Source organism: Pelodiscus sinensis, chromosome 1 (assembly GCF_052426305.1).
Source record: "Pelodiscus sinensis isolate ZL-2025 chromosome 1, ASM5242630v1, whole genome shotgun sequence".
In the NCBI taxonomy this organism is placed as follows: Eukaryota; Metazoa; Chordata; order Testudines; family Trionychidae; genus Pelodiscus; species Pelodiscus sinensis.
In genome coordinates, this window is record NC_143052.1 from 137,349,284 (window position 1) to 137,375,407 (window position 26,124).

Sequence of the window (26,124 nt, forward strand, 5' to 3'; positions counted from 1 at the left end):
TTTATGGCAGAGGTGGGGAATCTTTTTTGGGTTGGGGACCACAGACACAGAAAAATCAGTTGGACCACACAAGTGAGAAGCAAAAAAACTCCTCCAAAAACCCCCAGTCCTCACTGATGTGGCCCCCAACTGAGTTACCTCACTTCTCTGGTGCTCCAGCCTCACAAGGCGAGGGGAAGGGAGGACTGAGGTTCAGGGTTTCCCATAGGCCATATTTACTTTTGGGGGGGTTCCAGAGTTAGTGAATTTTGTAGATCCCCCTAGGCTCTGGTGTGGATACAAAAATGAGAGGTTCAGTGTGCAGGACAGGGATGCCATTGAGTGGTATAGGAATGGGGGTGCAGGATGTGGGTGGGAGGTAGGTTGTAGAAGCAGGCTGGGAATAGGGTGTCTGGCCAGGGGGGAGAGAGCAAGAGCAAGGAAGGGCGCAGTGTGTGTCCAGGAGGGAGGGTACAAGAGCAACGGTGGATGCTGGAGCAGGATGGGGGTACCTGTTCAGCTGGGATGGAGGTACAGAAGCAAGGGAGGGTGCAGGAGTAGGCAGGGGGTGGGGTTTCTGGACAGGAGGGAGGGTGCAGAGCAGGGGTGGGCAATACTTTGATGGGGAGGCCACTCACAAGAATTTGGTAAGTCATCGAGGCCACAGATGCAGTGGTTTGGGATGGAGATTGCTGCAGAAGGGAACTTGGGGTAAGGAATTGGGGTGGGATCTAGGAGGGAGTTTGATTGAAGGGCAATGGAGTAGCGTGAGTAGGGGTCCAGTGTCTAGGAGGGGAGTATGACCAGGGACAGGTGTGCAGCGGTTTGGGCTGTGACCAGCGACAGTGGATTGGGTGCAGGGACTGGGAGGGGATTGTGACCTGAGCTGGGGCGTAAAGGGAGATGCAGTGTTTGGGAAAAGGTGTAGGGGGGCTGGAGTAGGGGTGCAGAAGGTTACATGGAGTGGAGGGGGGGCAGATGGTTGGGGGAGGGAGGGGCTGGGATGCCACAGAGACTGGCTGGGAAATCTTACCTGGCTCCCAGCCAGCAACTCAGCAGGTTCTTTAGCCAGTGTCCCTGCCTTCCAGCCCTTGAACATGCTCAGAGCAATTGCAGGAGCCATGTTTATTGCTCTGAACTGAATGCTCTGGCGGGAGCAGAATGAGAAGCCTCTCCCCTCCCTCCACACTCTCAGGGTAAGTCTACACTGCAGGCTTCTTGTTCAAGAACTGTTTTGCACAAGAGCTCTTGCACAAAAGGTCTTGCACAAAAGCATGTCCACACTGCCACGTGCTTTTGTGCCATAGATGTGCTTTTGTGCGAGAGCATCCATGGCAATGTGGACACTCTCTTGAGCAAGAAAGCTCTGATGGCCATTTTAGCCATAAGGGTTTCTTGTGCAAGAAACCCTTGTTGCCCATCCACACTGCCTTCTTCCGCAAGAGCTCTCCCTCATGGGTAGAGGAATAACTCTTGCTCAAGAAGCCCTCTTTTCCAACACTTTACTGTAAATTTATCTGAGCAAGAACATGAGTGCAGTGTAGACGTAGCCTCAGAGTTCAGAAACACACGTGGCCCTGCAGCCAGCTTTCCTAAATGCTGAGAGGTGATACAAAAAAGATCTCTTGCCCAACCCTGGTGTAGGAGCAAGCTGGGGGTGTGGAGTCTTGGTGGGAGGAGAGAATGAGGGGGATTGAGGTGCATGGTCTGGATATGGGTGGGTCCCAAGCATGGTCTCCCGCTGCTCCCAGTGGCTACATCTAGACTGGCATGATTTTCCGCAAATGCTTTTAATGGAAAAGTTTTCCATTAAAAGCATTTGCGGAAAAGAGCATCTAGATTGACACGGATGCTTTTCCGCAAAAGCACTTTTTGCGGAAAAGCGTCCGTGCCAATCTAGACGCGCTTTTGTGCAAAAAAGCCCCGATCGCCATTTTCGCAATCAGGGCTTTTTTGCACAAAACAAATCTGATCTGTCTACACTGGCCCTTTTGCGCAAAAGCTTTTGCACAAAAGGACTTTTGACCGAACGGGAGCAGCATAGTATTTACGCAAGAAGCACTGATTTCTTACATGAGATCGTCAGTGTTCTTGTGGAAATTCAAGCGATCAGTGTAGACAGCAGGCAAGTTTTTCCGCAAAAGCAAATGCTTTTTTCCGAAAAAGGAGCGTCTACATTGGCAGGCTGCTTTTCCAGAAAAGCCCTTTTTCTGGAAAAGCGTCTGTGGCCAATGTAGATGCGCTTTTCCGGAAAAGAGCCCCGATTGCCATTTTTGCGATCGGGGCTTTTTTCCGGAAAAGACTACTGGGCTGTCTACACTGGCCCTTTTCCAGAACAGTGTTCCGGAATAAGAACTTATGCCCGAGCGGGAGCAGAATAGTTTTTCCGGAATAGCGGCTGATTTTGTACAGTAGAGCATCGTTGCTTTTCCGGAAATTCAAGGGCCAGTGTAGACAGCTCACAGCTTATTCCGGAAAAGCAGCTGATTTTCCGGAATAAGTGGCCCAGTGTAGACACAGCCATTGAGTTTCTGTAAATTCCTGGGTATGTACACTTGAAACTGCTTGTCTGTGACCCTTCACTCTCCTTTAACTCAACTGCAAGAACATCTGTGGAAAGTGAACAACAAAGGGGTGTCTAGGTTCCTTGGCATTTTTGGTGGAACCCTTTATTGCTCAGTTCTACAGCATTGCTAGGCAGCTGGAGAGACCCCTCTTTTTGGGGAAGAAAAGCTTCAATATGCTGCCATTCCCCCAGGGGGAATGAGAAACAGTGTGGAGCTGCTAATGCTGCTCTTTTGAGCTGGTCTGGCGGGATTGGGGCTTTCTTCATACTCCCTTTCTCCCCCTCACCCACAGGGAAAACCTGTCATTATGCTTCCCGCCATTCCCCCAGCTGACCTGGGCAGGAGGGAGGAGAGAAACACAATGTGGAGCCACTTGTGCTGCTCTCCCTTTTGAGCTGGTCTGGCGGTTCGGGGCTTTCTTCATGGCTGTTTGGCAGACATGAGGTTAGAGTGCCAGAGCACACTCCCTGCTGCAGGGGGATGAGGGAGATTAGCTGGAGCCGCGGACCACATGGGAGTTGGCCACGGACCACTTGTGGTCCACAGACTGCACTTTGAGAACCACTGCCTTAGAGAGCATTCAGAGACAACACCAGAGCAGTCTTGTGTTATGGTGGTAAAAAAAGGAGACCAAAAAACAAAACTTACGTGCTCCCTTAGTCTCAGTTTCTCCATTCAAACTGGTGCTGGATTCAACTGCAGAAAACAACATTTAATCCATATGGTCAGTTCCACAGCATGAGCCTTTGTATAATGTACTGGATCACTTCTCACTAAATATGACCTTTCTTCAATTTATAATGATGTTCTGAGGACAATCCAGAACAAGGTATTGGTCAGAACTGAAGGACATCAGCAGAACAGTGTGAAAAGCCTAGGATTGGGACACCAGGCATATCAGAACTATGGTGCAAGAAAGCAGGAAGAGGGGGACAGAGTCAGGACTAAAATGGTGCATATTGCAGCAGTTGAGGGTTGAGGTGCACTGGTAGCACAACATGCCCGTGATTCATGTCTCCTGTAGATATTATCAGTGATAGAAATGTAGCCGTGTTAGTCTGGTGTAGCTGAAACAAAAAACAGGACTATGTAGCACTTTAAAGACTATCAAGATGGTTTATTATCAACATCTCATTTTATGATATGATGAACTGCCTTTTTCTGAATTTAAAATTAGAATTGAGATAAGTTCATAGATCCTCAGATAATGACACTACATATCATGTATATAACTATAGCACTTAAGAGCCCTAGTCATGCACCAGAACCCACTGTATTAGGTGCTTACACAGAACAAAAAGGTGATTTCTGCAATATTTTCCTAAATCACAAATTGTGTGCGCTCTGCATATCTTGAATAAAAATATTCGGGAAAACCCTGGGTTGAAGTCTTCTCAGGGCCTTTTATATTCCCATTGATGTTTATTGATGTTCAAAGCTGAAGGCAGACAATGCCAGAACACTTCTGTTATGGGGAACAATTTAGACAGACACAACTGTAGTTTGCAAACTAAATTAAAATAAATGAAAAAGGGCTTCTTATATGTTCCATCAAGCGTATATAATTCAGCGGAGATGGTCCTGGATTCATAAGAATAAAAAAAGCTACAGGAACATCTATTGTTGAATTTTAAATACTTAAAAAATAAAACCTCATAGGGCTGCAAGGGAGGATTCACATCATTTGCAAATCTGTTTGGGAAGCCCATGACTAAGACAGCAAGGGGTCTGCAAGGCAAGATTGAGGGGGCATTATCAGAGCATGAAAGGGACACAAGTGAAAGCCAATTAGCAGAACCTACAAAACTCTTTCCCAGTAGTATCAGCACCTGCTAGCAAGGTTTTCCAGGCAAATACTACCAATTTGTTATAGAGATCCACAAGGGGAAAAACTGAACTTGTGCCTTTTCTTTCCTTCTACCTGGGTATGTCTAGACTGCATCCCTCTGTTGGCAGAGGGATGCAGATTAGGTAGGTCGACATTGCAAATGAGGCAGGGATTTAAATATCCCGTGCCTAATTTGCATAAAAATGGCTGCTGCGTTTTGCTGACTCAGCACTTTGTTAGCACTTTGTCCGGAGGAGGATCTGTTGAGAGAGAAAGAGCCATTTTCGACAGATCCCTTATGCCTCCTGCAAGGAGGTATACGGGATCTGTCAAAAAAGGCTTTCTTTCTCGACAGATCCCCCTCAAAACTGCCACTTTTTGCTGACAAAGTGCTGAGTCAACAAAACGTGGCAGCCATTTTAATGCAAATTAGGTGCAGGATATTTAAATCCCTGCCTCATTTGTAATGTCGACCTGCCTAATCTGCATCCCTCTGCCAACAGGGGGATGCAGTCTAGACATACCCTCTGATACCTCAGAGGCCATTTCTGTGTATGTTTGTAGGGGCATTAGAGTTCCTCCCCTGCTTGTGTTTTTACTAGAAATTCAGCTCCAGTCCAAGCTGCAAGAATCTATGACTACTAAATAATTAGTAAAAATGCAAGACAAGAGAAAAGACTGTAAATAATGTAACTGAGAAGGATTTTTCAGACTGTTTACAACTTTGATTTTGTTTATTTGTGCTTGTTAATGTCTATTTAACTCAAACATACTGGAGAAAGGAAACCTTTTTGAAAGGCTGAACAGTCCCTCCAGCTCTCACCTTCAATCATGGTATGGAAAGCTAACAATACACATCTCCTGAGCACCCCAAGAATTCCTCCAACCAAACTAGAATTAATGCTAGGGCCATAAAAAGGAAGGAAGACAACTGCTCAGCATATATACAGGCCTTCCTTTTATGGCCTAAGCATTAATTCTAGTTTGGTTGGAGAATTTCTTGGGGGCACTCAGGAGATGTATATACACACGTCTGAGAGTCTGTTTAAGAACTCCTAAACAGTACAAGATAGGGCCACGAAATTTGGTATGCAGCTTCCTCTTATTTAATTTAAAGCAAGATCAAGGTTTGCTTTTGTCAGGACATTGGAAGCCCCAGGAAAGGGTCTGTTTTCCCTAACATACAAAGGGGCTGTGTCTAGACTGGCCAGTTTTTCCGGAAAATCAGCCGCTTTTCCGGAAAAACTTGCCAGCTGTCTACACTGGCCGCATGAATTTCCGCAAAAGCACTGACTTCCTACTGTAAGAAATCAGTGCTTTTTGCAGAAATACTATGCTGCTCCCGTTTGGGTTTGCGCAAAACTTTTGTGCAAAAGGGCCAGTGTAGACAGCTGAGATTTGTTTTGTGCAAAGAAACCCCGATTGCAAAAATGGCGATCAGGGCTTTTTTGCGCAAAAGCGCGTCTAGAATGGCCACGCCTGCTTTTCCGCAAAAAGTTCTTTTGCGGAAAAGTGTCCATGCCAATCTAGATGCTCTTTTCCAAAAATGCTTTTAACGGAAAACTTTTCCGTTAAAAGCATTTCCAGAAATCATGCCAGTCTAGACGTAGCCAGGGAGGGAAATAGTTCGGAGGGAAATGATACTGAGACTGCCTTCCCCTACTCCCAGTGGCCAGTGTCTCCACTAGGGATAGCTGTATCCACAAGGGAGTGGCCAGCAGGGTTGGGGCTCCACCATCTTACCTGCCAGCATGCTGGCTAAGTAGACTCCTACTCCAAACCCTTTTCCTCACTCCTAAACCGTGGCCACAGCACGAGGGGGGCAGGGAGGCCTCTTGCTCTCAGGGGCACTGAGAGGAGAGAAAATACTCCTGGCTGCTGAGGAGGCGGAGGGGGAGAGAGAAAACACCCTTAGCAGCCAGGGGGCAGGCTGGCAGGAGAGGAGAAACTGCCCTGCTAGACAGGGAGTAGCTGGGGGAGAAGGGGGGACAGAAGAAAAGGTGCTTGCTGGATGGGACCCCCTCATACATCCCTTGAGCCACTCTTTACCTCTCCAAACCTCACTCTCACCCCCCTCACCCTAAGCCTCCTACACTACCCCCTCATGTCCCCAAGACCCTGCCCTGACTCCTGCACCCCACACACTGCCCGTCCCCATTCCTGAAGGGCCCGAGCACACTAAGCAAGTCTGCTAATATCTCAAAGAAAAAAATCTCACAAGCCCAATTTTTAAAACATTTATATGACACTGTAATATGATGTGACTCAGCACCAGGGCATCTCCTGCTGCTCATTATGGGAATTAGCTTTTTGGTGCTGGAGAGCCACCTTCTTGCTGGTGTCTCCCCACACCTCTGCACTTTGGGTTCCTTCCTCTTTGGGAACCCCCAATCTCCTATGCCCACCTCACCTCAGTGACCAACTGCCAGTCTTCATCTAGCCCAGTGGTTCCCAAACTTTTCAGCATCATGCCCCCTTGTTGATTTGAGAAACCATCACGCCCGCATCCCAAAAAAGCAGCAAAACTTGAGGGGAAAAAAAAAAAAAGGAACTGACCAAGGCCAAAAAAAAAACAGTCACAGCCCCTTTAATTCCCAGGACCAGTTTAAAAAAAAAAGATGCTGGTACTCCAGGGGAAAAGGTGTTGACCAAAAAAAAAAAATTGCCTTTTTAAAAGCAGAGCAGGCATTACCCTTTTAAGGTGGCTATGTTGAAGTCTGCCTGGGATGCTCCATTCTCTCCCCCCCCCCCCCCCCGCCAGCCTGAGCTGCATATCTTCCAGCCAAGGTCCAAGCCCAGAAAGACAGAAAATACCAGACATTTCACATGGTATTTTCTGAATTATTTTATTGGACAGACCAGTCTCTTTCTTGGGAGGGATTGATGGGGGGGAGGGGGTTGCCTCACACACCCCTTGGAATTTCTTCATGCACCCTCCCAGTTTGGGAAACCTATGATCTAGCTCTTACTTCAGCAGCAAACTGCAGTCTGAAATGGCCATTCATCATTGGCAAGGGGCTGCTACCTTTTGCCTACCCTGGCTGGCTGCAGCCCTAGTAATCTCAGGCCTTGGCTCAGGCCCTGCAGCCTGGGAGTTTGCCTGCCTTTCCCTAGCCCTAATCTAGCTACAGCCCTAATAGTCTCAGGCATTGTCTCCAGAAGTCCTCAGGTTCCCTGTCAGCTAGAGCCCTCCTGCTCCCCAGCCAGAGCAAGCATGTGTCTGTCAGTAGCTCTTCAGGAGCCTTTATTTATATTGCCCTCAGTTGGGACCTAATTGGCTCAACTAGCCAGGGCTGCTGGCTCCACAGCTCCAGCCTTCTCCCAGGCCTGGCTTTTTACCTTTAAAGAGCCAGTGCAGGCAGATGCCCCATCACAGACACCTTTGACATTTTCCATCTTAATCTCCTCTCCATGTCACTTTGTCTTGTTGAATTCTAGAAGGTGGCTATTTTAGGGGAATAAGAGATACAATGAACAAATTGGATAAAGATTGGATATCTGGAAAATGAGTGTAAAGGGAACTTACTGGCTGTTCCAGTTGAATAGGCATCATTTGGGAGGGTGCTGGATTCAGCTATGGAAGAAACAACAACATTCTAAGCTAGTAAATAAAAGATCTGTGCAAAGCCTTCCAAACAAAATCCAGCCCTTATGTAAAGCACATCTATGTTTCAGGTTTCACTTTATGCAAAAATTTGGGTCCAATCAGGCAGACAGGGGGGAAAAGGTATTCTATTCAAGCCCTGCCCGTAAGCTGAAACTCTGCCTGCCATCCCATTTGTTTCAATGATGAGCAATAATTTTAAATTATCATTATTAGGATTCAAAGGGAAATGGTGAAATTCACACATTTACGAGCAGTGCATGTGGCTGTCTGAAGCCTACGGAAGACAGCACTGTGCACATTTTATTTTCAACCAGAAGAAGAAGAAGATATATTTTTTAAAGAAACAAATTCTGCAGAAAATTTTGCCAATCTCTGGAGCAGGTTTTAAAAAAGATTTGGATAAGTTTAATAAGTCATTCATATTTATAGTCTTAGGTGAAATTTAGTAGTTTTTCAACAGAGTTGTGGAAGAAGTAAAAAGATTTCAGACACAAAGGCTACATCTACACTGGCCCCTAATCACGGAAAAGCTATGCAAAAGAGGTAAGTCAGGATAGGGAAATCCGTGGGGGGATTTAAATATCCCCCGCGGATTTAAATAAACATGTCCGCCGCTTTTTTTCCGGCTTGGGGAAAAGCCGGAAAAAAAGCGTCTAGACTGGCGCGATCCTCCGGAATAAAGCCCTTTTCCGGAGGATCTCTTATTCCTACTTCAAACCCTACTTCCTAACCCTAACCCTAACCCAAACCCTAACCCTAACCCTAACCTTTTATGACAGGAATAAGAGTTCCTCCGGAAAAGGGCTTTATTCCGGAGGATCGCGCCAGTCTAGACGCTTTTTTTCCGGCTTTTCCCCAAGCCGGAAAAAAAGCGGCGGACATGTTTATTTAAATCCGTGGGGGATATTTAAATCCCCCCGCGGATTTCCCTATCCTGACTTACCTCTTTTGCATAGCTTTTCCGGAATTTGTGCCCAGTGTAGATGTAGCCAAAGGATACTTTAGCGTAGGACCAATGTGGCCAATAGCCACTGTGGCTACATCTACTTTGCACAGTTATTTCGGAATAAACTATTCCGGGATAGTTATTCCAAAATAGCTTATTTCAAAATAGCACGTCTACACTGCAGGGAAGCCTCAAAATTACTCCGAGGCAGGCTTCCCTAATGTAGACATGCTATCTCGATGTAAAGCCCCAGGAGGAATAACATAGAATGGCCCTGGTGAGGGGCTATTTCGAAATAGCAGAAATGGTGCACTCTTTATTTTGAAATAGCTATTTTGGAATAGGTGCTATTCTTCGTAGAATGAGGTTTACACAAGTCTGAATAATCCATCCATTATTTCGAAATACCAGAATTGCTGTGTAGACACTCGCATAGTTATTTTAGAATAACGGCCGTGCTAGAAGAGCAAAGTGTGTATGGAGCCAGCTTCATATTCCCGGAAGTGGTGGGCCTTGGATGGAAGCAGGCAGAGCAGTGCTTCAAAAAGGCCCAGGGCTCCAGCCAATGTACCTACTGTAGTAGCTTGTTGGCGGGCCTGGAGCAGGACTGAGAGGCACTGGCAGGGCTGTGAGGGGAGCCCAGGGCTGGAATAGCAGGGGGCTGCAGGGCAGGACTGAGGGACATGGGCAGGGCTGTGTGGGGAACCCAGGGCTGGAATAGCAGAGGGGCTGCACGGCAGGACTGAGGGGCACTGGCAGAATGTGTTGGGAACCCAGGACAGGTATAACAATGGATTGCAAGAGGTGGGGGGAGAACAAGAGCTCATAGGAGTTAGTCTATGACAGCAACAAGAGAAATTCAGGCAACTGTGATAACAAAGTAACCGAAAAATGCATGTGTAACTTACTGTAGTCACTCCACAGATCTCCACTCCCACTGGTGCTTGATTCCTCTAGAAAAGAAACCACAACAGGGTGTATAATAGGATAGAGATAGTTAATTTGACCTTAGATTCCAGACATGTAAGTGTCTATGGCCAGCAAGTTGAAGGACATAAGAACACTGGGAAATACCCAGATGAGACCCTCTGAAGTGAAGACACCTCAAAGTTTCTTTTACAGCAAAGATGATCAACTACAGAAAAAATAAATTGGTAAATAAATGGCTAGGCATAATTCTGTTGCTATAGATAGTGTCATATTCATGAGGCTTCTGATGTCTACTGGGGTTTTATTAAAATGTTCACAAAACCTGAACATTTCAGGAAGGTAACACAGATTTGTCTAAAAACGCTGTATGTTAATTTAAATTCTTCGATTTAAAATGTTTTAGCTGCCCATTTAGGGAACAGAAACAATACCACAAGGTGATCAATCATATCACAGATAACTACAAAGGGTTTATCTATCAAGCTACAAAAGCCTATCTCACCACAAGCATGACATGAGAAATATACATGTAATCCAAAGACATTCACTGAACTCTTCTCCAATCACAAAAGAGGTAGATGTACCTATGTGGAGAAATCTCTGTAATATTATATTTTGTATTAAGATCTTGTCCTTTTAGATATATCTTTGTTAAGTGTTCTTATAGAATCTCTGTAACATTTCTCCTAGAACTTTGTATTAAGATATATAGATCTTATAAGAAAAAAATGTCTTTTGAATGAGGTGTGAATGAAGAATGAAAGGGGAGCACCTCCAGCAGCAGTTGCAAGGGTGGAGAAGGTCTGGGAGCCAGATCTAAGACAATACCTGCAAAGTGAGCTCATTAAGAAGACTGGACATACAGACACCTTGGGAGTCAAGCAGCAAGTGCCTGCCCTTGGAAGAACTCTCTTTGAAGCAGCATTAAGAAAGGCGAGTTGATGACTAATTGGCTGCATGAGAGGGATAAATAGAAGGCATCTTGCAGAGGGACCCCGGCATCGATCCGGATCAGCAGAAGCCCGGCTCCACCCCTCCCCCATCTAACTCACCTGGCCAGTGCAGTTAGGAGGAGCAACTTTTGGTAACAACAAGACTGAGTGTGCTTGTGCGTGTGTGTGAGTGCATGAGAGTAATGTGTCATATGCATATGATAAGTATTGATTGATCTATGTATGTTCAATAAATGTGGCGTGTTGCCTTATCCCCCTGAAAAAGATCCCGGGTGCTTCTTTTAAGCACCACACCTAGAGAGAAAGAAAACACATCATATGCGTAACAGCTAGGAGAGTTGATTAATGCCAAACTCTTAAATAGAATTTTTCAAAGTTGGGTGGCCTTCTTCATCTATTTATACTGATGCACTCCAGTGCTTACTTGCCATCCAGGAGAGCTTGCTACTGGATGCAGGGGGGAAGGCAACAGCTGCATGTTAGGTTTACTGCACTAGCAGAGCAAGGAAGCAAGTGCACTCAGGGGTCTCAAACCATCACAGTAAATTACAAGAAGAAATAGGAACAGCTGTGAGTCAAATTGAGGGGCATTGGCAGAGGTCTCTGAGGCTGTGTCTACACTGGCGGGTTCTTGAACAAGAACACACCCACATTGCCATGGGCTTTTGCACAATAGCATCCATGGCAGTGTGGATGCTCTCTTGTGCAAGAAAGCTCTGATGGCCATATGGCTTTCTTGCACAAGAAACCCCTGCCGCGCGTCCATACTGCCCTCTTGTGCAAGTGCTCTTGCGCAAGAGGACTTACACTTGTTAGAAAAGAGTGTAGTTCTTGCGCAAGAAGCCTTGTCTTCTGACGCTCTCCTGTAAATCTTGTGCAAGAGCGGGCGGGCAGTGTGGACCCTCTGCGGGTTCTTGCGCAAGAGAACCCACCAGTGTAGACATAGCCTGAAGATCCCAAGGTTTGAATAGCAGGGAGACTTCTGGGCAGAATTGGAGGGTAGACACAGGGCAGAATGGAGAGCCCAGAAAACTGGGAAAGCAGGGGGATGCTGTATGGATGCCTCAGAATAGAAATAACAGGAGGCATTAACTGTGTGCATCAGTTCTCACAAAGGGTACATCTACACTGCAGGACAAAAGTCAAATTAAGCTATGCAACTGAGCTATGTCAATTGTGTAGCAGAAGTTGAAATAGCTTAACTCAGCTTCTGGTGCTGTCTACACAGCAGGAAGTTTAAGTAAGAGCACTCTTCCTTTGACTTCCCTTGCACCTCGTGAAATGAGGGTTACCATGAGTCTGAGTAAGAAAACCTCCTGCTCATCATTATTTTGAAATAAAGGCTTGTTGAGTAGATGCCCTCTTTGTTAATTCAGAATATCATAAGTTCTTCCAAAGTAACGCTGCTGTGAAAACATACCCAACGAGTCCAGTGCAGCATTGTTACTCCCATAGCGAATAGTAAAGAAATAATGATAACAAAGTAATAGGAAAAACAAAATAAACCTACCAGATCCAGTCTTGTACTTTCCTCTCAGACTAGTTACAGGAGCCTCTAGAAAAGCAGCATTTAATAAGAACCAAATATTGGAAAATTCAAAAAACATAGTGTCACATTACCGAATTGGAGGGAAGCAGCCAGATCGCTGCTGCACCCCTAGGTGGGGGTGTTGGTCCCAGAAATTGGTATAAAAGGGGGCCATGTGGGGTATTGAATGGGAGCTTATTGTTTGCTGATCCTGTGTACGCTATTTATGTGAGTGTATAATGTCTGTGTGTATAGGGAGGAATCTGTAATCTGTGTGGAAGCTGAATATTTCTCTGAATGTGGTTGAGCATTGCTATGGACAGGCTGATTAGCGAGGCCCTGTGGGACAATGGCACTCGATGGGCCAAGGACACACCTAAAGCATGAGGGTGGAGACCTAAGAGCTGCCAGCAGAGAGAGGCTGAGGGCCAGGTGACCGGCTGCATACAAGAAGAGGCCAGGGAGGAGGTATAAAGAGGCCATGTGGTAGATGCCATTTTGTTCTCAGCTCAGCACTTCATGCCAGAGGCAGCTATGCAGGGATCGAAGAGCCGGAAAGACCTGTGAACCCATCCTGATTCTAGGATGTGCAACAAGGACTTTTAAGCCAGCAGCTGTAACATCTCTGCTAGAGTCTGCATCGAGACCTGGGAGATTCGGTGCATGTAATGTACTATTCTTTAACAACCTTACTCTCATGCTTTTCTTTATTGTAATAATAAACCTTTAGATGTTAGATGCTAAAGGATTGGCCCAGCGTGATTTGTGGGTAAGATCCAAAGGGTAAATTGACCAGGGATCTGTGGCTGGTTTCTTGGAACCGGACAGAACTTGTTCGGGGTAGGTGGGATTGGGTGCTAGGACCCCCCACCCCCACCTGTGTATGAGGCCCGGGGCCATCTGGGGCACGGATATTGCTGGGGTGTCGGAGGGGTTTTGCTCGTGAGGCTTCAGGCAGGCAGCTGAAGCGCTCTGTGAGACTGGTTTGTGGTCTATTTGGAGAGGTCACCAGTCTGGGGGCTGTAAGGAGCCCCGGATTTGAGCAATTCGCCCTGAGCGGACGCCCTCAGCTGTGCCCAGACACGGCCCGGTCCGTCACACATAGAAAGTGTCTATGAATTTCCCCGTGATTAGATTTGGAATGAAAAGGGACAATGCAGATTGGGATTGACCCACCTGTAACCTCTAAGGTTGAATCTTCAGTAAAAGAAGTGGTTAAATCTAGGGAAAGTTAATACAAAAAATCATTAGTTCATTTAAAGAAATTCTTTTCTCATCTCTCTGCTTGCTAAGATTAAAGTGTGGTTCTGAAAAATCACACCTTGGAAAATAACTTCATGTGAATTTCACATTTATTTCCCCTCACTGTTAGAACTGGTTGGGAATTTTTCAGTGTGTATGAGTTTTTCACTGGAAAATGCAGATTTATCATGCAAGAAACTTTTCTCACAAAATGGATGGCTTCAGTAAAACTCTCATTGGGAAGGTTTCTGAGATCCAGGGTGAAGATCCTTGTCAGAGGCACCTGGCTTCTTGGTATTTGGAGCCATCAGCAAGCATGCAGGTGCCCATAGAGAGGCAGATTCAAGTTCTTGCTATGTTTAGGGGGAATGGGAATTTGAACCCAAATTGCTTAGCTTATGGGTTACAGAGTGTGTGTCCCTTACATGTGTGCCTGTTGAGGCTGTCCCACTACAGGTAAATAACTGACTATTCATTAGACCCAGGGCCGGATGGAGGCATGGGCGAGCCGGGCTGCTGCCCAGGGTGCCAACACACTGGGGGCACCTGATGGCAGCTGTAAGGGGCGTGCGGCGTCCCTTGCAGCTGCCATCAGGAGCCGCCTGATCAGCTCCTGCAGCACTGGCCCCGCGGCACTGGACAGCAGTGCCCTTGCCCCTACGGCTGCGAGGCCATGCACAGCCCAGCGCTGGCTGGGCCAGGCTGGGCAGCGCATGCACCCTATGCCCGGGGGCGGTGCCGCACACCCAGGCCCAGGGTGCCAAAAGGGCTCGGGCCAGCCCTGATTAGGCCAAGACAAGTAAGAGGCTAGCTCTGTAGCTTTTGCGTAAAATCTTGCCGCTTGTCTACACTGTCTGTGAGTATTTGCGCAAGAACCACTGACTTTGTAATGTACAAAATCAGTGGTTCTTGCGCAAATACTCTGACGCTCCTGCTCAGGGATAAGCCCTCTTGCGCAAGTATTCTTGCACAAGAGGGCCAGTGTAGACAGCAACATTAATTTCTTGTGCAAGAAAGCCCGATGGCTAAAATGGCCATCGGAGCTTTCTTGCGCAAGACAGCGTCTACACTGGCACAGATGCTTTTGCGCAAAAGCAAATCTTTTGCGTAAAGGCACATGCCAGTATAGACGCTCTCTTGTGCAAATACTTTTAACAGAAAAACTTTTAAAAGTATTTGCGCAAAATCATGCCAGTGTAAACGCAGCCTAGTTGTTTGAGCAGTCTTCTGGGACATAAGAGACTTATTTTCAAGTCTATCTAAGGCAGAGCAGATCTGGACTGGGAAAAACATTTCCTGCCTAGCTTTGGTCACTGGTCCAATGATTTTTTTTCACTACTCATTCTGCACACTGGGCTTTGGAAATCTAAATGTATTCAAGATGCATCATATCTGTTGTTAGAGGTCTGAATGTATCTGAAAATTTGCTGATGATGCATGAGAAAGAATAGACTCCTGTCCTTTCTCTAAAAGCTGCAGTTTCTCCAGAAGCATTTACCTGTCAATCATTTATTTCTGTTAATAAAATCAATCTGACTAACCATTTCACAGTAACTCATTGATTCAACAAATTAAGCCTTTGTTCATAAAATGGTCCATGAGTAATTTAGGACTTTCTCAACTATATTAATTATTAGATGAATGGTAATAAAAAGTCACTGTTAATCATTCTGAAGAGTTAATATTTAAAATGTAATCTGTATTTAGGGTTGCCAGATACTTTCAGAAAAAATACCGAACATGGCAGGGAAAACATTTGTTGAGCAAATAAATAAATAAAAATAAAATGAGGGGCCAAAGTTGTTGGTTTTTTTTTTTTTTAAAAGTCACTGTGCCTTTAAATCACCATGCACCCTGCTCTCCCTACACCCTCCAGGGAAAACTGTCCCAAGCAGCCTACTACTTTTAAGGAATAGGGGTTCTTTTTGAAAAAGGGTTTTTTTCCTAAAGAATCCCAACTAGACTGTGCTTTCACTTTCAAAAAACCCTTTTTCGAAAAAGCACTCGGACGTGAATATGCAAATGAAACATGGGAAATCTAAATCCACGCTTCATTTGCACTTTCATGTACATTCCTCTTTCGGAAGAGGAATGTAGTCTAGACATAGCCTAAGATGCAACAAAAGGAAAAGCTATGTGCTAGTATTTCAACGTCCAGTATAAGATTGCCAACTTTTCAATTGCACAAAACTTAACAATCTTTGCTCTACCACCTGCCCCATCCCTTCTCTGAGAATTCACCCCTGCTTCCTCCATTGCTTGCTGTCCCCCACCATCACTCATTTTCACTGAGCTGGGATGGGGCAGGAGAGGAGGAAAGGGGAGGGCTCTGGCTAGGGGTAGGGGCTCTGGGGTGATTCCAGGAATGAGGAATTTGGGATGCAGGAGGAAGTTGGGGTGGGGGTGAGGGCCAGGGTTTCCTCTAAGTTACACACTTGCACAGGCATGCAGAGAAAATTTCTATCCTGCCCAACTCCTAAGCAGAGCCGCGCAGCTGCGTGTGGCAGGTGGCTATTCCAGCGGCAGTGGGAAGCAGCTGGGTAGGAAGTCGAGGGGCAAGACACCAACATGGGAGAGCAGCTGGACAATGCCTGGGCAAGGGGCCCCCTCTCCCTCTTTGTGGGAAACTTGCTACCTGTACCCCTCTCTGTAGCCCGTCACCATCTGGGGATGTTCCAGTTCAGAGGAGAGCTTGGGGCCAGTTGGGTTTTTGGTGCAGCCAGGGAAGGCCAGTGTCTCTGACAGGACAGAGCCACAACCTTGCTTCCAAGCTGCACCTCCATCCCCAGGCTGGGTTTCCTTCAAGGTTGGACACCGAGCTTTGTAGCTGCTTCTTCTCTGGTCCCTCCTGTGTTCTGCCTTCCCTCTGCGCACTGACCCAAAGCAGCAGGTAGCCAAAGCTCCACCCAGGTTACTCGCTCTTGTCCTGGTGGGGGCCTGGCCTCTGCCTGGTGCATCCATACCTGCCAGCTCAGCTCCAGGAGGTTTTACCTCACGTCAGCTCTTAACAATACAGTCTGGGGCTTGGACACAACCAGGGCAGGGCCTCTGCACCCGCAATGAGACCTGCTAGGGCAGGGGGTCTCTGCAGCAGCTGTCCTCTCACCTGGTGCAGAAGAGCTTTCCAGCTGGGGGTGGGTGGGTGAAAGCTGTGAATTCCAGCAAATCTGCATCCCCTACTAGTCTTGCACAAGCCTCAGCTGCGGAGGGGGGCTGGGGGCGGACGGTGGAGGGAGGGAAAATGAAAGGCACAGGATGTGATGGGCTGAGTGGCACAGGTTGTAGTGGAGAGGGGATGCTGTAATTCAGTTGAGCAAAGAGATCCCAGTTCACAGGTAGGCACAGAAACAATCCCACACATGGCTCCTGTGACATCTCCAATCGGCCTTAGACCAGCCTGGGACATCCCCACGCCCACCTCTGCTCACAAGGGCTACAAACAGAGGAAGTTGGCTACTGTAAATTTTGCACTATTAATTTCCTTTTTATTTGACTTCATATTAAATAAAGATTTTAAAGTCATGTACCTTGTTAATTATCCCTTGTTATAGTATTCTTTCTTTCATAACATTATAGATCTCAGATATTTGTTAGTAACTGGTGGGTGCCACACTGGCACACATCCAAACAAGTGCACATGACCTCAATATTGGTGCCCAAGACAAAACTCACTCTGCTCATGGATGTAAAATCTTAGAGGGAACACTGATGAGGGCTCTGGCTGGGAGCAGAGAGGGTTTAGTCTGGGATGTGACCAGGAATGAGGAGTTTGAGATGCAGGAAGGGGATAGGGGATAAGGGCTGGGGATTGGAGTGTGCTGGAGGGGCAGGGCCTTCAAGCTCCAGGGAGTTTAGCTGTGGCAGGAGATTCTGGCCTGGAGTAGGAGGGTGGTGGGTGAAAGGGATGAGGGCTCTGAGGGTACGTCTAAACTACATGACTCCGTCGACAGAGCCATGTAGATTTGTTTGTTTGGCAAAGTCAAATGAAGTCGCGATTTAAATGATCGCGGCTTCATTTAAATTTACATGGCTGCCGCGCTGAGCTGACAAACAGCTGATCAGCTGTTTGTCCGCTCAGCGCGCTAGTCTGGACGCTCCCCTGCTGACATCAAAGCCCTTTGTCGGCAGCCCCGGTAAACCTCATCCCACGAGGAATAACGGGGATGCTGACAAAGGGCTTTGATGTCGGCAGGGGAGTGTCCAGACTAGCGCGCTGAGCGGACAAACAGCTGATCAGCTGTTTGTCGGCTCAGCGCGGCAGCCATGTAAATTTAAATGAAGCCACGATCATTTAAATCGCGGCTTCATTTGCCTTTGCCTATGTGTCTAATCTACATGCCTCTGACGACAGAGGCATGTAGTCTAGACACAGCCTGATTGATGGGTGCAGCTGGGGATGAGGGGCTTGGAGTATAGGTGGGGATGCAGGCTAGGGCAGGGGGTTGAGATGTAGGATGGTATTCAGGGTCTCAATGAGGCTTAGTATGGCTCCTAAGAAGCAGCTGCCATTTTCCTAGAGCTCTATAGGTGCATGAGTAGCCAGGGAAACTCCATATATTGCCCTTGAAGCTGCAGGTGCTGCCTCCGCAGCCAACTGGAACTGCAGAGCAAGTGCTCAAGGCAGAGGCAACGCATGGAGCCTCCCGGTACCTAGGGAGTACAGGGTCCTGGAAGCCACTTCCAGGCGTTATGTATAGTAAGGGCAAGTAGGAAGCCTGCCTTAGCACTGGTCCTCTGAGTCCCTGCCATCTAGACTTTCAACAGCTTGGTCGGCTGTGCCAACTGGCGTAGCTAGGGTTCGTTTTTGATCAGGTGTTCTAGCAAAAAAACAGATGCCTGGCAACCCTAACATTGGGTGTAGTTTCCAGGGAAAGTGGTGGAATCACCATCACTAAAAAAAGTCAAGTTAATACAGTAATACTCCGATGGTCCGGCACCATCAGGAACCCGGAAGTGCTCCGGGCAGCTGGACCATTGGAGTTGCTCTGCCCCCAGGTTCCCCGATTCAGCCGCTGCTAAAACTGACCAGCGGCTGAATCGGGGAAGCTGGGGGCAGAGCAACTGGGGCACTGCCGGGTTGGTCCCATAGCACCGCCCCTCGGGGCTGCGGGACCCAACCCGGAAGCACCCCAGATGTCCCCATTCAGCCGCTGCTGAAACTGACCAGTGGCTGACTCCAGGAATTCTGGGGCAGAGCAGCTCTTCCTCGGGCTTCCTGGAGTCAGCTGCTGATCAGTATCAGCAGCGGCTGACTTGGGGACACCTGGGGCAGAGCAGCTGGGGTGCTACCAGGTTGGTCCCACAGCGCCGAGGAGCGGCACTACTGGACCAACCCGGCAGCAGCCCAGCTGCTCTGCCCCAGGTGTCCCCAAGAGCAGCTGGGATGCTGCCAGGTCGGTCTCGCCACGCCAAGGGTCGGCGCTACCGGACCAACCCGGCAGCACTCCAGCTGCTCTGCTGCAGGCGTCCCGATTCAGCTGCTGCTGAAACTGACCAGCAGTGGCTGAATCAGGGACGCCTGGGGCAAAGCCGGACTATCGGAAAGGGGGGCTATGAGGGGTCTGGGGTGGCATCCCCCCCCCCATCCCAGACCCCTCATAGACTCCCCTTCCGATAGTCCGGCAAATCTGATAATCCAGCATCCCCTGGGTCCTAAAGGTGCCGGATTATCGGAAGTTTACTGTACTTGATGTAGAACTGTTAGAGATGGTTTGGGCACTGGGACTAGACAGACATCTGAAGGTTCATTAAAGAAATAGACTCACCCTTTGGCTCTGCTCTTGTCTGCTCAGTGTAAGAAGTGGTGAAGTCTGCAGAAACAAACAGCAGATGTTAACATTTCTGAGGCACATGTAAGGGAAATGAATCTTTTTTTTTTTCTTTTTTTTTCTCAGTGGACAGATATTGGAAGCACAGAGATGCAAGAAGATTTCAAATGGGTCTTTTTCTCATAGTGGGATTGATAGTATTCATTAGTAAATCTTTTTTTCATGACTTGTAGTGCCAAATATCATTAATAGTATTTGGAGACCTTGAGATGCTTCCACAAGACTCAATGACTTTCTGAGGTTTCTAGGAAACAAAATCATCTTGTTTTTCAAAAGAAGACTCACCAACAATCTCTGCTGTTGCCTCTTCAGTGTAAAATTTGGTGAAATCTACTGAGATAAAGAAAGAGAAAGAACAAATGTTACAAGCAATTGAGAGAAATGACTTAATTCCTTTTGACTCGAATGGGATAAAACTGGGGTATGAAAGGAAAATGCTATGAAAGGCCCATGAAGAAGGTGAACAACAATCTGAGCAATTTAGAGGATAAATCACAGAAAAACAAGGGTTAACATTTGTCTGAGATATTGTTTCTTAAGAATAATAGAGACTTGGTGGGATGGCTCACATGACTGGAGCACTGTCATGGAAGGGCATAAACTGTTCAAGAAGGGCAGGTGGGAGAGAAAAGGAGGAGTTGCACTGTATGTAAGGGTATGTCTACACTTGCCACCTACCTTGAAGTAGGGAGGCAAATGAAGCATACCGAAGTTGCAAATCAAGCCCGGGATTTAAATATCCCGTGCTTGATTTGCATGTTCCCGTCCGGTCGCCATTTTAGAAATTCACTAGCCCGGAGTAACCGCCCGCGTCTACACGTGGCAGTGAAACAGGAGTCCAATTTAAAGCCCCTAATTCATATTAGCTGGTAAGCCTCATTGCAGGAGGAATACCAGCTAATTCGAGTTAGGGCAGTTATTCCGGGCTAGTGAATTTATAAAATGGCGACCAGGCGGGAACATGCAAATCAAGCGTAGGATATTTAAATCCCGGGCTTGATTTGCAACTTCGGTATGCTTCATTTGCCTCCCTACTTCGAAGTAGGGGGCAAGTGTAGACATACCCTAAGAGAGCAGTATGCTCACTCAGAGCTCCAGTATACAGAGTCTTTGGGTTAAGTTTAGAGGTGGGAGCAACAGAGGTGATGTTGTGGTCAGTGTCTGCCATAGACCACACAGGTAGATGAGGCTTTCTTCAGACAACTAAGAGAAGCTTTTAGATCACAGGCCCTGGTTCTCATGGGGGATTATAATCTTTTGACATCTGCTGGGAGACCAATACAGCAGTACACAGACAATCCAGGAAGTTTTTGGAGAATGTTGGGGATAACTTCTTGGTACAAGTGCTAAGGGAACCAACCAGGGGCCATGCACAGCTTGATTTGCTGCTCACTAACAGGGAGGAACTAGTAGGGAAAGTAGATATGGGTGGCAACCTGGTCAGCAGAGATCATGAGATGGTTGATTTCAGAATCCTGACCAAGTGAAGAAAGGAGAGCAGCAAAATACACACCCTGGATTTCAGAAAAGCAGCCTTTGACTCCCTCAGAGAACTGATGGGCAGGAACCCCTAGGATGCTTACATGAAGGGGAAAGGAGTCCAGGAGAGCTGGCGGTATTTTCAAGAAGTCTTATTGAAGGCACAGGAACAAATCATACTGATGTAAAGTAAGAAAAGCAAATATGGCAGGTGACCAGCTTTGCTTATCAGTGAAATCCTTGGAGAGCTTAAACACAAAAGGGAAGTTTACAAGAAGTGGAAATTTGGACAGATGACAAGGGAAGAGTATAAATATATTGGGGAATGTCTACGCTGCCACCCTAGTTCGAACTAGGGTGGCTAATGTAGGCATTCGAACTTGCAAATGATGCCCGGGATTTAAATATCCCGGGCTTCATTTGCATGTTCCTGGGCAGGCACCATTTTTAAATGGCAGAGCCATTGGCCATTATCTTTGAAAACTTGTGGCAATCAAGTCAGGAGATGTCCCGAACAATTGGAAAAAGTCCCAGCATCTTTAAAAGAGGGAAGAAGGACTACCCAGAGAACTACAGACCAGTCAGCCTCACTGCAGTCCCTTGAAAAATCATGGAGGGGATCCTCAAGGAATCCATTTTGAAGCAAATGGAAGAGAAGAAAGTGATCAGGAATAGTGAACTTGGATTCATGAAGGGCAAGTCTGACCAATCTGATTGCTCCTGTGACAAGGTAACTGGCTTTGTGGACATTGGGAAGTCAGTGGATGTGATATAGTCTTCCATAGTATTCTTGCCAGCAAGTTAAGGAAGTTTGGTTTGGATAAATGGACTGCGAGGTGTATAGAAAACTGGCTAGATTGTGAGGCCCAACGGGTAGTGTTCAATGGCTCAATGTCTGGTTGGCGGTCGGTTTCAAGCAGGATGCCCCAAGGGTCAGTTCTAGAGCCAGTTTTGTTCAACATCTATATTAATGACCAGAATGAGGGGATGATTGCACCCTCAGCAAGTTTGCGGATGACACTAAGCTAGGGGGAGAGGTAGGTATGCTGGAGGGCAGGGATAGGGTCCAGAGTGGCCTAAACAAATTGGAGAATTGGGCCAAAAGAAATCTGATGAGACTCAAGAAGGACAAGTGCAGAATCCTGCACTTGGGACGGAAGAATCCCGAACATTGTTACAGACTGTGGACTGCATGGCAAAGCAGCAGTTTGGGAGAAAAGGACCTGGGGGTTACAGTGGATGAGAAGCTGGATATGAGTCAACAGTGTTCCCTTGTAGCCAAGAAGGCTAATGGCATATTAGAGTGCATTAGGAGGAGCATTACCAACAGATCTGGAGAAGTAATTACTCCCCTTTATTTAGCACTGGTGAGGCCACATGTGGAATAGTGCTTCCATTATGTTACAGAAAGGATGTGGACATACTGGAGAGGGTCCAGCAAAGGGCAACGAAAATGATTAGGCACCTTACCTACAAATAGAGGCTGAGGGATTTGGGATTGTTTAGTTCGCAGAAGAGTGAGCAGGGATTTGATAGCAGCTTTTAACTACCTGAAGGGGGTTCCAAAGAGGATGGAGAGAGGCTGTACTTGGAAGTGACAGATGGCAGAATGAGAAGCAATGGTGTCAAATTGCAGTGGGGGAGGTCTAGGTTGGATATTAGGAACAGCTAGTTCCCTAGGAGGATGGTGAAGCACTGGAATGGGTTCTCTAAAGAGGTGGTGGAATCTCCATCCCTAGAAGTTAAGTCCTGGCTTGACAAATCCCTGGCTGGGATGATTTAGTTGGGATTGGTCCTGCTTTGGGCAGGGGGTTGGACTCAGTGGCCTTCTGAGGTCTCTTCCAGCCATGGGATTCTATGATTTCTACTATGTAGGAAGTGTTTAAATCTAGGGACACCAGGGCTGTGTCTAGACTACATGCCTCTGTCGGCAGAGGCATGTAGATTAGACACATAGACAAAGTCAAATGAAGCCGCGATTTAAATGATCGTGGCTTCATTTACATTTACATGGCTGCCGCGCTGAGCCGACAAACAGCTGATCAGCTGTTTGTCGGCTCGCGCGCTAGTCTGGACGCTCCCCCTGTCGACATCAAAGCCCTTTGTCGGCATCCCCGTTATTCCTCGTGGGATGAGGTTTACCGGGGCTGCCGACAAAGGGCTTTGATGTCGACAGGGGAGCGTCAAGACTAGCGCGCGAGCCGACAAACAGCTGATCAGCTGTTTGTCGGCTCAGCGCGGCAGCCATGTAAATGTAAATGAAGCCGCGATCATTTAAATCGTGGCTTCATTTGCCTTTGCCAAAAAAACAAATCTATGGCTCCGTCGACGGAGCCATGTAGTCTAGACGTACCCCAGGAATACAAGATGGGAAAACCCTGAGCCATGATTGAAACTGTAGGTTATCTTGGGATTTTGATCTCATTGAATGTCACAATGAAAGTCAAAAAAGCCTGATCAACATTTGGATAGGAGACCATTGATAGATCTCACAAGGAAAGGTTGTAGAATCAGGCTTTCTGTGTTTCAACAAAAACAAGTAGTCCTGTAACACTTTAGAGACTACCCTCACCACACAGGGATTGCCAGGATCCATTCATTGGTGTATTCAGTTACACCATGCATACTGAAGCCCTTATCTTCAGTCCCATCCCAGAACAATGATTTAAATGAAAAATAAAAATTGAATTAAGAACCCATGCAACGCTGGTTCTCTGCATCTTGGGTTCTTCAAAGTATTTGAAGGCTTCAATATCTGAGATATTGGTGAGAGGATTATTCTAGGAGGGGGTGGGTGAGATTCTGTGGCCTGCACTGTGCAGGGGGTCAGACTAGATGATCATAATGGTCCCTTCTGACCTTAAAGTCTGAGTCTATGGGTAAATCTTCTAGTATCTTATAACGAATTATTAAGGTGTTAGAAGGGGAACTCACCAGTAGGACTTGCTGTTGTGTCATCACTGTAAGAGGTGACCATATCTAGAGACAATAACCATACATAATAATTAAACTTCTTTCATGAATTAATTCTTGCCGGTGCTAATCCACGCAACAAGTGGTCTATTTCTGAAAGATCCCAGTACCCCATTGTCTCTGAAGGACTCTCAGTCTGAGAAGTCATCTATCCAGAGCATCACTGATCACTTGAGGGCTTTTCTCTTACCCCAAAAATGGCTACATGAGATGTTGAGATCTGTAGTGTATTTCTGCAGTTCCACCTATACCCTGTGGGTCCCCTGATACAGTGAGAGAAACAGTCAGTTTGCATTTGTATTCTTCTTCACTTTCAAAAGAAAAAGGACTTAGTTACCAATAATGAATAATTCAGAGCATCCCCTCCACCAATGGTTGGGCTACAGCAGGTGATGTAAGGTTTGAGAAAGCTGGGGGAATACAGATTGAAAGAGTGCTCTTGTGAGGGGGGGGAAGGCCCACCACCCTCTATCAGCAGTTCTAAGGGAGTCAGTGTTACTGCCTGAAGGCTCTGCCTGCATTGTTTTTGGGTGTATAATCATTAGGGAACTTTACACACTCTGGCAATTGTCCTAGGGCTTCCTAGAAAAAACAGTCACAGGAAAAGAAATGAAGAATTTCCTCATCAGCTTGACTATTAGCAACCTTTCATTGGGAAAAGAAAATAGCCCAACCATTGAGAAATGGTTCAAAAACCTACAGGAGAATATAGTTATAGAAAAATTAACACACCAATTACATATCAGTAAAATTGTGGGAAGATAGATATTTAAATATTTGGTTACTTTTATTCAAAGAACATTCAATTTCAAAACAAAAATCAGCTTCCTTCCTTCCCTTCCCTTCCTTTCCTTGCTTCCTTCCTTTCTTCAATTGAGGGACATGCCTGGTCTGTTAGCGTTCACCCAATTTAATAAAATCTCTAGAAACAGTTAGGTGTTCCTGATGATTACTCTGTAATATGGCAATACCCTGTTAAACAGAAATATCCAATGAATAACTTTCTGTACCATATCTATTTAAACAAAAACTAATTGTTGTAACAATGATTTTGTTTCTGACAGCTACAGATCTGGGTTACATAGTGAAAGAGGTAATTAATGAGGCTATGTCTACACTACCACCCTAGTTCGCACTAGGGTGGTTAATGTAGTCATGCGGAGTTGCAAATGAAGCCCGGGATTTGAATTTCCCGGGCTTCATTAGCATATTGCCGGGTGCCGCCATTTTTAAATGTCCGCTAGTGCGGACTCCATGCTCGCGGCTACACGCGGCACAGACTAGATAGTTCGGACGAGGATTCTTTTTCTGAACTATCGTTACACCTCGTGGAATCTTAGTCCGAACTATCTAGTCTGTGCCGCGTGTAGCCGCGAGCATGGAGTCCGCACTAGCGGACATTTAAAAATGGCGGCGCCCGGCAATATGCAAATGAAGCCCTGGAAATTCAAATCCCGGGCTTCATTTGCAACTCCGTATGACTACATTAACCACCATAGTGCAAACTAGGGTGGTAGTGTAGACATACCGTGAATTCCTTTCCCCTCTTCTCCCTGGTGGGTGGACTTAACTAGTTCTGGCAAAAGAGGACGATCAATGTAGATGGAGCAATATGAAGGACCCAAACCCCTCCTCTGCATCTGTTACTGTCTCTGTAGGCAGAGCAGGAAATGGCCCTGTGAAGGCTACTTTGCTTCCCTCCTTGCTCTCATAGTGATCCCCAAAGAGCTGTAGGAGCAGTTCATATAAACAGGGATACAGACTCGGACCACAAAGCTCCACTGCTCAGTTACAATGGCAAAACCCAGCTGACAACATCCCCTCTTGCCCCTGCAACAATTGTACACTCTGAAATAGAAAATACATGGCACTTTTAGGAAATGTAATAAACTTCAGTCAACTTCAGTCAAATTTAACTTATTATTAAATACCACAAATTTTATGAAAATGGATGTCATGATAGAGAATTTAGGGCTCATTATAAAAATGAAGGTAATGACAGGTGAATTTGAATTAATTATAGACAAACTCTGTTCGTAGAACCATAGAGCTGGAAGAGACCTCAGGAGGTCATCAAGTCCAGCCCCCTGCTCTAGGCAGGACCAATCCCAACTAAATCAACCCAGCCAGGGCTTTGTCAAGCCAACACTTAAAAACCTCTAGGGATGGAGATTCCACCACCTCTTTAGGGAACCCATTCCAGTGCTTCACCACCCTCTTAGTGAAATAGTTTTTCCTAATATTCAACCCAGACCTCCCCCACT

The 26,124-nt window shown here is 46.6% G+C and overlaps 1 protein-coding gene across 8 annotated transcripts in view; it reads right to left on the bottom strand.

Annotated features, from left to right (window-relative positions):
- The window catches only part of LOC149525642 (uncharacterized), a 34,329-nt gene that overhangs the window by 6,148 nt on the left and 2,057 nt on the right, over window positions 1-26,124 (bottom strand). For 2 of the 8 annotated variants that reach the window (XR_016347512.1, XM_089771787.1), the window contains exons 2-9: window positions 23,822-23,866; window positions 19,694-19,741; window positions 19,346-19,390; window positions 13,515-13,559; window positions 12,321-12,365; window positions 9,836-9,880; window positions 7,901-7,948; window positions 3,195-3,242 (exon numbers count right to left, since the gene is read on the bottom strand). Coding sequence is in view for 7 of the 8 variants with exons in the window: in XM_089771787.1 (XP_089627913.1) it covers window positions 3,195-3,242; window positions 7,901-7,948; window positions 9,836-9,880; window positions 12,321-12,365; window positions 13,515-13,559; window positions 19,346-19,390; window positions 19,694-19,741; window positions 23,822-23,866 (369 nt within the window). In the remaining variant the exon portion in view is untranslated. The remainder of the gene's footprint in view (window positions 1-3,194; window positions 3,243-7,900; window positions 7,949-9,835; window positions 9,881-12,320; window positions 12,366-13,514; window positions 13,560-19,345; window positions 19,391-19,693; window positions 19,742-23,821; window positions 23,867-26,124) is intronic. The other 6 variants (XM_089771788.1, XM_089771790.1, XM_089771791.1 and 3 more) reach the window with 6 other exon arrangements.